Genomic DNA, 16,024 nt, shown 5'->3' with positions numbered 1-16,024 from the left:
CATCCAAAAGGGTTGATTTCATTTGAATTTCATTTTTCTAATAAGTTCTATGGTTAGTTGCAGGTGGAATATAGAATCAAAGGATCACAGAAAGGTTTGAGTTGGGAGGAACCTTAGAGCCCATCCAGTGCCACCCCTGCCATGGGCAGGGACACCTCCCACTGTCCCAGGCTGCTCCAAGGCCTGTCCAGCCTGGCCTTGGACACTGCCAGGGATCCAGGGGCAGCCACAGCTGCTCTGGCACCCTGTGCCAGGGCCTGCCCACCCTCCCAGGGAAGGATTTTTTTCCTAATATCTCATCTAAACCTCCCTTCTCTTTGAAGCCATTTCCCCTTGTCTTGTCACCCTTATAAACAAGGTACACCAGAGCCAGTCCCAGAGCTCAGATATCCTCATTTAAGGGCTTCTGAATGCACAGGAACATGCACATGGAAAGAGAAACGCTGGAGCCAAAGCTTCTATGAGTATTTGACAGCTTTGAGAATCCCAGCCTTTAACCAGGTATTTCCTTCTCAGGCACTTCCCTGGTCACATCTCCCCCCACACCCTGTCTGGGGGTACATCCACCTCAGAGGGGCAGATCCAAGGTCCAAACCTGCTGCACAGCCCAGGCTGGGTGGTTCTTGTGCCTCCCACTCTGTCAGTCATCACTGCATCCAAGGCTGCTGCTCCTCAAACAGGCTCCAGGAATAGCAGCTCCCACTGCCCACATAGCAGGATGATCCTGGTAACCAGCAACGCTCACACCCAGGATGAGCAGGGCTTTATGCTGTTACTAAATGAGTTGCCTTCCAAATTATTAGCAGCATCAGGAGCTGGGAGCACATTTCTCAGACAATCAAGATAATTCTGGCTTTTGTAATTTGTTCCAGACAGCCTGAGACATCCATACCCGCGCAGAGACTTGGTGCACATCATTTGGCAGCTCCGGGCCTGGCACACGCTGTCTCTGCCAGTCCCACCCAGAGATCCAGGCAGCTGATCCAACTGGCTCAAGAAGCCACCAGGACTCTTCGAGAGTGTTTAATCCAGGCTGGTTGGAAGCCAAAAGAAATTAATTCTGCTCATAAAGGACAGAGCATGATCCTGTCAAGCACTCCGTTATTTCATAGCAGCCTCCAGCCACTCCTGGTGTTGGACAAACACCACGTGGTCGTGGTCACTCCGTGAGGACCTGGCAGAAGTGGGAAAGAACCAGAGCAGCACCAAAGGCCTGTGGGGCACAGAAAAGCCCTCAGGTCAAGGGACATTGGACAGCATAAATGTCTGACTGGGGAAATGCTGGCGTTTCATAAAACCATAGGCATGCAGGAAAAGGAATTCTTCTTCAAAACTTACTAGAAGGCACCTAGGGGCATCTCAGGTAGCTGGTGATGAAAAAGGGATAAGCAGCTCCTTTCTTGGGGTATGGAATTAAACTCTAATGCCCATTTTCCATGATATGATGAAACCAAAAATATAAACAAGCTCCAAAAACACAACTGAGGACAGACTCCTTGGGCATCATGGTTTAAAAGCCTTTTTTTTCTCCCTCAAAAATCCCTAGACATATGAATTTTGGGAATCAAAGATCAATATCACTTTGTCCATGCCTTGTTCTCCATCCTTCCTCTCAGCACACAGCCCTTGGCACCAGCTCCGTGCAACCCCTGCAGTGTCTTCAGGCTTTGTATCAGAAGCCCAGGAGAAAACCTCCCTTGAACTCCAAGAGGAGCAGATCTGAACTCTCCTGGCCTTGAACCAGAGCTCACGGCTCCAGCTGAGGAATCTGGGACAGGACAATTTTTTTTCCCCAAATAACTGTGGATTCCTGAGATTTTCAACCCAAAACATGTAGCAGCAACAGAGTTAAAAAGTCCCTTTGCCTCTACCGTGAAAAAAGTGCATTAAGACCATCCAGTCCCAGGCCAATTGAGAAACTGCAATTTTTGTGATTTAGAACTGCTAATGGGTGATGTCATCACTGGAGCCAATGCAATCCCACAGAAATGTGGAAATAAATTGAGCAGGAGCTATAAAATGTGTGTTTTTCTCCCCAGCAGCAACAGGCCCTACCCAGCAGGGGCAGCTTTCATTGAGACTCATCTACAGCTGGTGGAGATCACAAGAAATCAGTTAGAAAATCACAGAGGAAACAAAATCTTTCAAGGAGAGCAACCTATTCTTTTCTCAGGCCTTTATTAACAGCAGATCCACAGGTTTCCTTGGAAGCAAATGAGAAATAGGCACCACAGCATTGCTGGGAAAAGAAAGCGAGGGAGTGTTTTCTGGAACAGCAAACCAAAGCCATTTTGGGCCACTATCTGTTAGACTCGGGTTTAGCTCAATAGGATATTGATCCTGGCTGCATGGAACACAGCCTCGATGTATTTCCTGATTAACAAGTTCTGCTGTCTGCATTTGACAAACAAAATCTCCCTCACTGCAGTTAGATAAAAAATACATTTATCAATAATTCCAGGGTGCAGGCATTGAGTAGACAAAAAAAAAAAAAAAAAAAAGGGTTGGAAAAAGCAGGTGGGAAGGATTGCTGCATGATCACTGGAATATTTACATAAGGCTAAGTTCAATCAATGCAGAGCCTTCCCCCACAGCCTCCTCCAAAACACACCCAGACTCTGGCTGCCCTTTTTCCTATGGAAACAGAGAATGAGAGCAGAGCTGCTCTTTGCTTTTCTGGGGCTTAGCTAAAAGCTGAAAATGAGATCAGGTTTTCTGACATTCACCATTTACCTTAATAAAAATGAGAACTCGGCAGGATTAGCAGGTACACAACTCTGTGTGGGGTATCATGGAACATTTTCATGATCTTTCCTGCTTACACAGAAATAAAAAAAATAAAAGAAGAGGAATCAAAATCCCTCTATAATGTTGAAGATCAGTGTAAAACTGAGCTTGGGAGCTGAGCAGTGCCTGGGAAACATGAAGTAACATTTTCAAGTAGAAATCTTGCACATATGGCAAAGGGAAGCTTTTGATAGAGTAGCAAAATGATATTTCAAAAACTGATGTCCTACCTATCTATATTTATAAGAACACATTAAGTACTGGCTTAGCACTGTCCTTTTTTATTATTCCCTAATAAATTACAGCTTGATCATTTTTTGAAAGGCACAGATCTGAGCCTGCCTTCCACAGAGATGAAAATGAAGGTCCCACTCATGTCACCACCTTGCAGCCCTCCCTGGAGGGATTGTCAGCAGGAAATTTCTTGCTCATCAAGCTGACTTTGAAGTCTTGATGCAGAAACGAGGAGGATTTTGTCTCAAATAAACAGCCCTGCACAGGTTTCCCTTCTCACCTGAGCTGGTGCAGACAGTGGGCACATGAAAGGGTTCTGGCCACCGAAGGAAACCCAGGGAAGAGGAACTCCAAGTTTCCAGCACAGCCCCATGGCAACACAGGAGTGAGCTAAGGACTTAATCATGATCTGGGCAATGCAGAGCAAAACACACCAGGCTACAGAGAAAACACTAATTCAGCCCCCTGTGTGAAGCTGCAGAGCTTTCAGTGCTCCCTCCACCTGGGCTGGAAATATTCAGAAAAGCATCAAACCAAGCATGAGTAACTCTGTTATTTCCAGTACCTTCCCCCTAATGCCAAAATTCGGGCACAAGTGCCTTGTTAAATCCAGCCCTGGAATTACAAGGATTAGAGGTCTGGATTTCCTCAGTGGAGATGACTCTTGGGCTCGATGCCGATGAGTTCAGCCTTTGCCACCCCTGCACTGCTGCCTGGTGGGAAGCTCTTGTACGAGACAATTTCAGCAGGGCCCAGTTGGTGTCACCATTGGAAACAGCAGCGGTGACGTTAACAGGATGGCACTTCAAAGGCACCCGCGGGCTTGCAGATGGCACCGGGGGTCCTTGTTCCAGCTGTCTCATCAAGCTGATATTCCACAATTATTTCCCAGGATCAAACAGTGCTGCAAAGAGCTCCCACAAGAAACCAAGCACCAGGGAGGCGCCGGCGCATTCCGGGGGGATCCCGCGGCCATTCCAGCCGCCACCGCAAAGCTCGGAATGTCTTGGTCGTAAAATAAAACCAACAAACTCTGGAGTATTGTGTTTATGGAGGAAAAAAAATAAATAAGAGGAATTCAAACCATGCCTAAACAATATGGCTGGGATTCAGAAAAGCTTTTGTGTAGAGTCTGAACTTTAAGTAGAGAACCGCTGGAGTCAGCTGAATTCCAGCATATACTGGAATGCTTTGCTCTAGGATAAATTCAACCAATGCCCTCTCCAGCATCAGGGCCTTGATTTTATATTTTTTTTAACACAAACAACGGTGTGGAGCTAACCAGGAATCAGAACAGAGCGTCAGTGAGAATAATTGTAGCATCTGTGCTAATTCTCTTTTCATCCTGGTACCCCCTGCTTCTAAGTATGGAAATCTGATTCTCCTTGTGTCTCCACTGAAGTTTCTATTGATTAAATACCCAGCCCCAGCAGCAGGAGAATCAAGCCCTGCATATTTATTCTCTTCCTCTTAATACATCAAGAATTCCCTTTGGCCTCTCAAGTGCTGTATCACAGGGTGCCCTGAATGCAAATGGAATTACAGTGATCATGTAGCTAATGAATACATTTGTATATGTATGCAAGCATTTCCCTACTCCACACCACCACCAGGAGCAGGGAATATCCACGTTCACCACACACACAGGCAGGGAAGGTGTGGGCAAGGATGGATATGGGAAGCATATCCACAGCAGGAGCCAGGCTGCAGTTTCTGGGGAGGAATGAACTGAAATCCTTCCAAGATGAGGCTGCAAGCTCAGGACCTCACACAGACCTTTGGATCGTTTCCTCTGAAGCTTTAAAGCCCAATTTGTAGACTAGAAGTGTCCATGTTTATGTTTTCATTATCCACCAGCTTCACCTTCTATTTATATAAATAGACAGAAACTGCTGCAATGCATAATGTAAAATATTGTCAGCATTTTCAAGAGAGAGATCAGTGATATCATCTCAAAGCAGGGTACAAAATGCACACGTAACCTTTTCACCTCCATCCTTAATAAGACATTTTGAATTCTTTTCAAACACCTTCAAATTCTTTTGAGAAAAATTATTTTATACGAGAATAAATTCATTCCTGCAGAAACCTGGCCAATTTCAGAGGTGTAACAGCTTAAAACCAGGATGCATTTAATTTGTTAGGGCACTCCATGTTGACTCCTAAAGTCATCCTGTAGCATCAGAAAATAAATTGATTTAAATCAGGTTCAAGTACCAGTGGCAATTAGAACCTGCAAAATGACAGAAATGTCAGGAAGTGTCTGGATCAGATACACACTGGAATATCTACAAAGAAATATCCTCAAAACCGCGTTTGAGTTGGTTCAAACACTTGGCAAGTGACTCATTCAGCACAAGAGCCATTCTTTGGATTTACAACCGCCAAAAATGCAGGTTTTTAGCACCATTCCACTCCAGTCAATCCCAGCCCAACCCAGAGAAAACCAACACCACAAACCAGGGTGAGAGCTCCCGTTGAGCTCAGGGGGAGGGGAGGTCACTTACCCTGTGAGGACCACGACAAAATCCATCACGTTCCAGCCGTTCCGCAGGTAGGAGCCTTTGTGAAAAACAAAGCCCAGAGCGATGATTTTGATACCAGCTTCAAAGCAAAATATTCCAATAAAGTACGGCTCAGTGTCGTCCTGGAAAAGAAGGGAAATTAAAGAAGTCAGGGAGATGTTCCTGCTCTGACAACCAGTCCTCTAAACAGCCATAGGCACCAACTTCACACCTTTTCCACTCTTTGAACAGAGCTGAAATTAGAAGGTTTAAGTTTACGGGAACTAATCTCGGAGAGGAATTTCGTTATTATTTCTCTGAAATTAATTTTCTTTACAAATTGGCAATTCCATTGGCCTTCATCCTGATGGGTTCACGCCACACTTTCCAGCTCTACGGAATGTTCTGGAGGGAATTTTGATGCGGAAATTTCGCTCTAAGGGTATATTTAAATTAGAGATGACAGGTTCTGGAGTTATTGGCGTGGAAGATGCTCCACAATTCATCCAGGAACCTGAACCAAGAGGGCGTCTTGGGAAGCAACAGTCAGCACAGCAAGCCTGACAGCACTGACAGGAAATTATTTATTTATCATTTATTCCATCAGTTCTTTCTTTGCTCCTTCTCCTCCATTTTATCACTTTTCACAGCTGCAGCCTCATTTGTTTTCCTTTCACTGGGGATGTGGTTCAGGGAGAAATCCCCAGCCCCTCTCATGAGCAGCAGGATTTGTGTCTTGGGTCCGTGGTGCAGACTAACACATCCCTGGGGATGGCAGATTCATGTCCTTGCTCACTACAGAGAAAATCAAGCTCAGTCTCTACAGTTTTACTAAACCTTTTCTTCCACCTCTGCATCAGATCTCCCAGGATTAGACTTTATTGACAGGAGTTTCAACACAAATTCAGTGCCAAATGGAGGCATTCGTACTTGGAAGGAAGATTTGGGCAAGAAATGGGAACAAAGCAAGAGGCAAAAGCAATGGGCATCAATTTCAAGAACTTCTTCATCAGCTTTGGCACCAGTAACCAACCTCCAAATGTGCCTTAGGTCCTGGTTTTCAGTTGAATTCAATGGAGGTAAAGCAGCCCTACCCAAAAAAGAAGCAAACTTGCACGCTGAGAGCAGAAATCTCTTTCCCAGTGGCTTTGGCATTTCTGCCCACCAGAACCAAAGAGCAGGGGCCTATTAAGCTCACACTGGGCCTCTGGCTGAAATGGAGAGGAGAAAAATGAAAACCCACACCCAAAACCAGCTTGCCCTCCAGCCAAGGAGGGGTTTGCACAAGCACAGCACCTCCAAGCCCTCTGTCCCTCTCTGATGCTGCTCAAAGGGCACAGGAGCCACCACTGCCAGGCCTCCAGCTGCCAATCTCAGAGCTGCTTACCCACAGAAGATCAGGAACAAAGGCCAGCAGACCTTTTATGACCTTCAAACAGAAATCCTACAATACACATCTTCTTCCAGCAGCTGCTCCACAGCGAGAGCTGGAGCCATCCCAGGGCTCCAACCCAGCATAGAAAAGAGGGAATAAGGGAGAAAGGGTCAGGAACCAACCTATGTGATTCCAGGAGAAGGTCCTTACGACCCCTCTGCCTTCCCTCATGGACACAGGGGCCTCTGACAGCCCAACCCACCTGCTCTTCAACCCCCCCAACAGCTCCCGGTTCAACAGCACCAGATAATGCCTGCACAAAAAGGCCTCCCAGCCCATCCCAAATTCCCATCCCACAACTACTCGATGCCTCTAAAAATAGCTCTTCTAACACACCCAAAAAAAGCTACCTTTACCCACATCCACTCCTCCACATTACTCCCTCACTTCCTTGAAGCCTGGTATCTACTCCAGTCTCTGCTCAATCTAGGTCAGGTGCCTGATGATTACAGCTTTAAAGAGCCAGGCTCCAGGTACTCCAGGGTTTGATGGGATGTGCTCTTCCCAAAGCTAGGGCTACGCAGAGCTCTTAGGAAGTGGGTCAAAGGAGTTTTTGTCAGCTTCTAGGGAAGCAGGAAGGCTCACAGATGGATTTGGGTATTTATTACAAAGAGAAACTCTCATCTGTGGGTTGGCGGGGAGTAGCTGGGGAAATAAGAGGCGAAAGAAAGAGGGTCTTTTCTAAAGCCTGCCTAAATTTACACTGATTCAACCCAAGAATCAGGGCAGTAGCAACAAGATGAAAAATGAAATTTATGCCCCACTGGGGAGAGGTTCTGCAGCTGAAAAACAAAGGATTTGCCTGACTGTGTGTCATGGAAGGAGGGAGAGATGTGGGTGAACGCCCTGTGCAGCACTGAAATAGCCCTGCCTCAGCTCAGGGTCCCTGCTAGGACACCCTGAAGCCCCTTCAGACCGAAGGCTGTGCCGCTGCTCGGGTTCCAGAGGGGCAGAGCAGGTGACAATGAGGATCCGCGTGCGTACTTGGAAGGAGGGCGGAGGATCTGGGCAGCAGCCAGAGCTGTGCCAGCAAGTTGTTTGCTGTGGACACAGCAGAGCTTGAGACTGGGCCAAACACGCATTTAATCAATATGTTTCTGATCAGAAACAACTTCTGAGTCTGGAAAGTCATTACCATTCCTACTTCATGTCCTAGTGTCTTTCCTTGGCCTTTGGATGTGACAGCCTGGGGAGGTTTGGGTGTGAGAGGCTTTGTTCATGCAAAGGTTAAAGTGAGCAGCTCACATGTTACTGCTCTAAGTCCCTGTGGATGGGAGAGAGCATTAAATCCATTAGTAAATTGCCAGAACTGTCACACTGAAAATCTGGGAAAAGTCATGTTCTGTCCTCGCATCCAGAACACCCGGGGGAGCCAAACCCCCCGAGCCTGCAGAGAATATCCCACACCCCTCCGGTGCTGTCCAACAGGGGCTGCCCCAGAGAGGGGCAGAAAAGAGATTTCCTGTCCTACAAGTTCTGAAATCACCACTGTCCTTCTGGGAGAGGTCTCCCGAAACTCCTGAGCAATTAGGAAGGAGGCAGGGACAGAAGGAGGTCTCAGTGTGGACAGCCAAGAGCCTCGTGAGCAAGGCAGCCACAAGGCCATTTGGGGCTGGGGTGGGAAGTTCCCATTCCCATGTTTGGAGCTCCCATCGCCAGGCTCTGGGCTGCTCAGAACAGCTCCTTCAGCATCCCTGCAGCTGGCATCACTCCAGTGTGTACGAACAATGCAATATTTATTGGGATGGAGGCAGGCTCCACAGCCTGTGCTACAGCACCGGGTGGAGACAGACAGGGGCAAACCTGATCCACTGGACAGCTCTGATGCCTTGGGAAGGCTGGCCTGGAACAGAGACTGGACAGAGACAGAGAATAAAGTAGGGATTTATTGAAAGGCCTTTAGGGTACACCTTGGGCAAGACAGGAATCTGACCAAGGCTACACCCAGGGTGGGATAAGAATGGTCACAAAATGGCTGACTGGTCATGAGACCTTACAGTTTTATAAGTTTTGGTCCATTTGCATATTGGGGTTTAATTGTCCAATTACAGCTCCAGGTTGTGAGGTCCCATCCTTCTTGTTCCTCCCTCCAGCCACCCTTGTTTGTGCTTTTGGGCTGAAAGTTGTCCTTGGTCCTCAGCAGCAAAAGGATTTGTTTTGTGTCCCTGCTCTGTGAAGAGCTGAGTGACCCTGACTGTGAGCTCAGAGCTGCACCCCTGGGCAGCACAGAATGTGAAAATATGAAAGCTAAAACATAAGGCATCAATTCCTGATGTGAGGGAAACATTCCCAGCATCCAGAGCACCTGAGACTTCCAGCTCAGAGCAGGAAAGAGCCTTGGGGTAGGTCACTCTGCTGCTGGTGGGAGAATGAGTTTATTCCTCTTGTTTGATGATCGAGGACCTGAGCCAGTCCTCCAGTTCACCACTAAATGCTCTGATCACCAGACTGGTGCTTTCTCAGAGCCCTCATCTTGACCAGAATTTCCAGCCCAGGGCCAAGTAATGCTTTTCTGTGAATACAGAAAATGGGCAGAGAAAGAGTCCTAACTCAGACACTCAAAATCTTGGAATATTGCATGTATGAGACATGTGCTCAGTTAACCCTGTCTGACAAAAACAGGAGGACAGAAAACAGCCCGGTGAGATTGCACTGCAGGATCATATTCTGGGTCTTGGGGAGATAAATAGAAGAAAATTTTGATTAAAAGACAAAAATAATTAAAATGTTTGCATGGGCTCTTTCTTTTTTTTTTTTTTCTCAGCTTTAACAAACAGACAATCTCAAAATCTTTTTCTTCATATCTGTGGAACAAATTATCTGGGCAACTTCAGTTATCCTTCAACAATTCTGCTGACATCTCCCCATTACAAAAGGCTTGTGATGTACATCTCATATTAAGGATATCTGATTAACTCTTCACTGATGAGCTCCAATTTGGAGATTTTAATGAATCCAGCAGGAAAAAAAAGCCATATCCATTAACCATTATGCAGAAAAAGACCAATTCCATTCCTGCTAAAGACAGCAATAAAGCACCTGCTGTTCTGCATGGACTTAGAATTTCGCTGAACAAACTTGCAAATGTATGGGAAATGTATGGGAAATGTATGGGAAATGTATGGGAAATGTATGGGAACATTTCCCCACTGTGGTTTAACACGGATTTGTAACATTTTCAGTGAAGCAACTTCCAGTTTATAGAAGTAATAGGAGAATTCTAAAGAGGTTTCACTTTGAAAACTAGAAGACAGTTTTTCTTACTCACAGTGCTTATTCTTCCCAGCTTATATTGAAAATAAAGTATTTCATGATTTGTAAAGATTCTCAGTCCTACTCTATGAAAAATCACTTTATACTTGAGCTTTACGAATGTGCTGTAGTTAAAACTGCTTCAGGATATCTGATTTAAACAGAACGGTGCTTGGGGCAAAAATCAGGGATTAATTCTTCCTTCCACTCCGAGGCAGAGCCAACAGGACAGAGATTGTGCATTTAATTCACACAGGTCTCTTGCACTGTTCAGTGGCAATGCCAGTGCCCCTCTTTGGAATGATTTAGGCAGGATCTGAAGGTGTGTGCGCTGTAAAATGGAATTAATACACTCAGGGAAAGGACAATAAAATGCCTCTAGGATGCCCTTATAAATCAAGGGATATAGAGAAACATAAAACCAATGTGAACCAAAGGATTGCCAAGCCAGAACATTCCCAAAACTCCTTTTTCCCCTCACTAATCCATATGTTTATAGGCACAGAAGGCACTTCCCCAGCTCTGTCCTGGCTCTAAACCAGTGCTTTTCTCACACCCCCAGGCTGGCCTTGCCAACCAACCCCAAAGCACACAAAAACCCATTTAATGGCAGACAGATCTACATAAAATCATTGATTCATGTTATCTTCATACTTTCCTAACTAAAAATAATTCCAACAGAGAGAAAATGCAGGAAGGCAGCCAGCAGGAGTGGATCCATTTCCAAACCAGCATCAAATTCTGACCCTGACTCTCCAGATTTCTCACCAACATCCTTTTTCCTGCTCCTGGAGAACGAAATTCTGAGAGCTGCCCACTGGTTATGGGCTGTCCTTGGGAACTGCAGCAACCACTATTCAGAGGCTCTCATTTCTGGCAGCAAGCCTAATGTTATCTTTGTTTGCATAATATAGCATCTACACGGAAAACACATATGGGTCCATATTTATCCATCCTTTGAACATGCACCAGGCTTAATGCATTTAGGCATGCAAGACATTCCAGATCATTAAAAGTAGGAGAAAAATCAATCAAACCAAGAATTACACAGTTCTCCTACAGTGATGATAAATGGCAGAATTATTTTGAAGCTATTCTTCTATTTTCTTTTGAAATAAGGTAATTGGGCTCATTACCATAAAGCCTGTGGGTAAATTATTTTTCTCTGTAAGCTGGTTGCATTTAAAAAAAAAAAAAAAAAAAAAAGGAATTGTATTCATCTGAGCCCAAAGTTTGCTTTGAAGGGTCTGTGCTGTGGCAGGAAGAGACACACAGATCATAAAAGGTTACTCTGTTCTACCACTCCCTGGGAAAATGAAAATTACACAGAAGTTCATTTGATTTCAGAGATAATTCTGAGGATTCATCAGCCCCTTCCTGTCCTGGTTTAGAGACAAGCTGAGTTTGAAGCCCTTGTGATCATAGCAAGGTGCAGCTCTCTCCCGCGGCTGGGCAGGGCTGGCTGGAGTGATGAAGCATTCTTGTGCAGATGGGATCGGGAGGGGACACTTATCCTCGCTGTGACGGATTTCTTCTGATTGTCAGATCAATGCCTGCCTGTTTACGTGTGGATCTTTCAAATAGATCCAAACACTCCCAACACCCAGTGGCCGACTGCTTTCTGTATTAGACCAGGAACAAAAAAAAATAAAAATGAATGAATGCAACTCACCAATCTCTCTGACATCGGTGTCTTGTCTCCATCCGGCAAATGTTGTTCCAGAGCCAGCACAATACAATTGGCTATGATTGTAGCTAAAATCATGTATTCAAATGGAGTGAGGACCAGAAGTTAAAGAAGATACTGGACAATACAAGGAGAACCCCATCCAAATCCTGTTTCTTCCCATAGTGTTGCATTAATTGAGCATTCTAAGATTTCTCTTAGAAATATTTTTAAGACATTTGGTCTCCTTGACTTCCTTGATTCTTTCCGGGATGTGTTTGGAAGAAAACTAGGAAACTGGCTCCTCTCTTCTTTTAGGGAGTTAGAGACTCATACACAATCTGAGTTGCTCAAGGAATTTGGAAGCAAGAAAGTGAAAGGTCCAAAGGAAATTAAAAACTATTAATACTTATTGATTTTCAATGAGATTGATAAACTAAGCTGCCTCCAAATAGATTACACAGCTAAACACCATCTGCTGAATCTTTCTTCAGAATCATTTAACTTCAGCACATGGTGCCAATAAGTGATGGGCACAAAAAGTTCAGTTTGGAGAATCTACACAGGTCTAAAACATGAATTACTGCTCAATTGCAATGCCCACTCTCAGTGACAATAAAACCCTCAGCGCCCTTGTGGGATGTAGGAGGGAAGAGAGAAGGGGAAAGAATCCAAATCCAGCACCAAGTTCTCCCTTTCTTTTTGCCACCGTCTCCCACCCTGAGCTGTGCCGAGCCCCAGCTCTCCCAGGGTGGAGCTGTGCCAAGGGCAGCAGCGGGGGCTGAGGCTGGGTGATGGCTCTGCTCAGCACCACGGGAGATGGACCCAGCACCACGGGGAGATGGACCCAGAACCACGGGGAGATGGACCCAGAACCACGGGGAGATGGACCCAGCACCACGGGGAGATGGACCCAGCACCACGGGGAGATGGACCCAGCACTACGGGAGATGGACCCAGCACCGTGGAGAGCTCAGCTCAACACCACGGGGAGCTCGGTCTGAGCACCGTGGAGAGCTCAGCTCGGCACCAGGGACAGCGCCGAGCCGCACCACAGACACAACACCCTGGAGGGCTCAGCTCAGCTCCACAAAGAGCTCGGTTTGGCACCGGGGAGAGACTGGTTCAGCATCACAGGGATCTCAGCTCAGCACCGTGGTCAGCTTGGCTCAGCACCACCATCAGTCCAGCTTGGCACCACAATGAGCTCAGCTCAGCGCCGTGGTCAGCTCAGCTCAGCACTGTGGTCAGCCTGGCTTCAGAACCGTGGGCAGCACAGCTCAACACCGTGATAAGCTCCTCTCAGCACCATGGTCAGCTCAGCTCACACTGTGGCCAGCCTGGGTTCAGGACCATGGTCAGCATAGCTCGACACCATGGTCAGCTCAGCTTAGCACCACGGTCAAACCCGGCTTCAGCGCCGTGGCCAGCTCAGCACTATGGTCAGCCTGGCTTCAAAACCTTGGTCAGCTCAGCTCAACACCGTGATAAGCTCATCCTAGCACTGTGGTCAGCTCAGCTCAGCACCACCATCAGCTCAGCTCAAGCACTGTGGTCAGCCCCGGTACAGAACCGTGGTCAGCTCGGCTCAGCACCACGGCCAGCTCAGCTCAGCCCCATGGTCAGCCCGGTTTCAGCACCGTGCTCAGCTCAACCCAGCACCGCGGACAGCGCCCGGCCCCGCCCGCCGGCCCCGCCGGCCCCGCCGCTCCGGCGCGGGGAAGGACCGGTGGCTCCGCCGGTCCCGGAGGCTCCTCAGCGCCGGGGGTCCCTTTCCCACTACCTGAATCGCCCAAAAGGCAGGAGAGGGAAAGACTGAATCTACCCGCGCAGTCAAGGCGATGCTCTGCCTGTCACCAGAGGTTTCGGGATTGTTTATCCGGACTTAAATGCAGAGAAGGAGAAATGGAGGAGGAAATGCAGCAATCGCTGGGACTCTAAAATATGGACAGAAAGATCAATACGTGTTTGTGAGTGTTCAGAGAGAAGGAAGTGCTTTGACTCCACGGGTGTATTTTTCCTGTTAGCCCCTCAGGAAGTGAAAACTGGTGAAGTCTAAGCAGGAGCTGGCCTCTGTGGCAACTGAAAGTGTTGCTAGGAGGCTGGGAGGAGCTGCTGTTAGCTGAGGATTAATAGGGGTGTATATGAAATGAAAAGAAAACAACCGGTTCCCCTGAGACCCCCAGTGTAAAGCACTCCTGTACACACACAGACACACAAAATCTGATCCCTGGGAACCTGCTCCCCTCTGCTCACAGCTTACAACCATCATTGCGAGCAGAGCCCCCTTCTCACTGCAGCTCACTTGGCCTGGGAGCTGGGTCTCAGACAGAAAGCATCTGCCCCTTTCACAATACAGCAGATGATCCCTCTCCCCACTTACTGCCTACTTCTGCCACAAGGCTTTGCTAATTTTAATTTTTTCTTTTTCCGTGCAGCCTAAGCTTAGGCTATGCACCTAATCAAAGTGCCATGATTCATGTTGATTCAAATGGATTCCGGAGGGGATGTGCTAAAACCGAGCTGCAATGATCGCATTCCTGGAATCTACCTGAGCTGTCAATGTCCCCTACTATCAATGCAGCTTCAATGCTAAGGTGTCACCATTTTTATCCCACATTCCTTCTTCTATTCACAGGAAGAGAGAAGATTTGAAAGGCTCCAAGATGGAAATAAAAATCAGGATTCACTGGCACGAATCTCACAGAACCTGACTTAAATTGTAGGAAATGTCAATCCATGCACCTGTACATCTCACCCCTAAAGACACCCTGACATGGCTTGCACACACCCCTGGCATCAAGCAAGCCAAAAGCACCCTCGATGCTCCCACAGAAGCGATACCCTGGTTCCCTGGTTCCCTGATTCCCACTGCCACGGCCGTGCATCATGTCGGGCACACGGCTCCCCGGCACACACACCCATGGCACAGCCCCATCACACCGTCTGCATCAGCACCAGACACTCGCCCTGCGCTGCCTGGAGGGGTCTCTGCCCCTCAGCCTCCCTCTCCCCTCCCCACCTTCCCCCCGTGCCCACACAGCCTCCCTGAAAGGATATGGCCACTCTGTTATTCGCTTGGCGTATTTCCGTATAACATTATCTTCACTGAAGATGAAGAGGGATCTGTTGACTGTGAAGCAGTTCTGTTTGACAGGGATGGGGTTGTAGAGAGCCATAGTCCTGGCTCTCTGAGCCATCGACTGTTTATACATCCTTTGGCCGGCTTGGGGGCCACCTTGCCGGCTGCTCCCTCTTCCAGCCCCGGCCGGCCCTCCACCTCCATAGCGGGTCGGCAGATCATCCCCAAACCGAGCCATCCTCGCAGTGCACGGAGCCGGGCGCTACAATCCAAACTGGCAGCCGAGGCGAGAGGAAGACGCATCACAGCGCACAGCACTTCTCCCTCCGGGGGCTTCAGTTGCGGGATCGGGATCGATCGCAGCAAAAATAGAGCGATAGATAAGAAAACAAAAAATATCCCTTCTCCTTCCTCCACCCCCTGCGCTTCCCTGCCGCTGTGGCTGCCCGGGGGTCGGAGGAAGGCGCCGGGGCTCCGCTCACCTCCCCGCACAGGTGGCGTCTCTCCGGCCCGACCTCATGGCCGGGGCGGCGCGGGGTGGCCGCGGTGGCCGCGGTCCCTTCGGCCACGGGCGCTGGGCTGGGAAGGGGCTGCGCTGCTGCCGTGCCCGCCGCGGGAGCGCTCCGCCGTGCCCAGCCCAGCCCGGCACGGCTCCGGCACGGCCCGGCCCCGCCGCATGTGATGCCCGGAGCCAATCGGTCTCCGCGGCTCCGCCCGCTCCAGTCACCGGCACCGGGGGGCGGGCGGGGCGGGAGGAGGGAGGATGGAGCCGGCCCGGCCCGGCCGCCGCCGCCCACCCTGGTAAATACGGCGGAGCCGCGGCCCCTCCCCGGGGGAAGGAGGGCTCGATCCCCCCCGCCCCTGCGCAGCGCTCCGCGGGCGCGCACAGCCCCGGCCGGGGGTGCCGCCACTTGGATGGGTGCGGGCACAGGGATGGGTGGGGGGCACAGGCGAGGCAGCCCCCGCGCCTGCGCGCCGCTGCCCAGCTGTGCACCGCCCAGATGTGCACCGCCCAGATGTGCACTGCCCAGATGTGCACCGCCCGGCTGCTGCACCCACGGGTG

The 16,024-nt window shown here is 48.7% G+C and overlaps 1 protein-coding gene across 2 annotated transcripts in view; it reads right to left on the bottom strand.

Moving 5' to 3' along the window:
• CACNA1B (calcium voltage-gated channel subunit alpha1 B) overlaps positions 1-15,576 on the bottom strand; it is a 296,467-nt gene extending 280,891 nt beyond the window's left edge. For both annotated transcript variants that reach the window (XM_063409328.1, XM_063409330.1), the window contains exons 1-3: positions 14,939-15,576; positions 11,885-11,990; positions 5,529-5,668 (exon numbers count right to left, since the gene is read on the bottom strand). In XM_063409328.1, coding sequence (XP_063265398.1) covers positions 5,529-5,668; positions 11,885-11,990; positions 14,939-15,198 — 506 coding nt within the window. In that variant the 5' untranslated portion in view covers positions 15,199-15,576. The remainder of the gene's footprint in view (positions 1-5,528; positions 5,669-11,884; positions 11,991-14,938) is intronic.
• Positions 15,577-16,024: the final 448 nt, after the last annotated feature.

The sequence above is a fragment of the Prinia subflava genome, chromosome 12, assembly GCF_021018805.1.
Source record: "Prinia subflava isolate CZ2003 ecotype Zambia chromosome 12, Cam_Psub_1.2, whole genome shotgun sequence".
Classification (NCBI taxonomy): Eukaryota; Metazoa; Chordata; class Aves; order Passeriformes; family Cisticolidae; genus Prinia; species Prinia subflava.
Note: the sequence above shows the minus strand (reverse complement) of the source record. Positions and strands in the feature narration are given on the sequence as shown.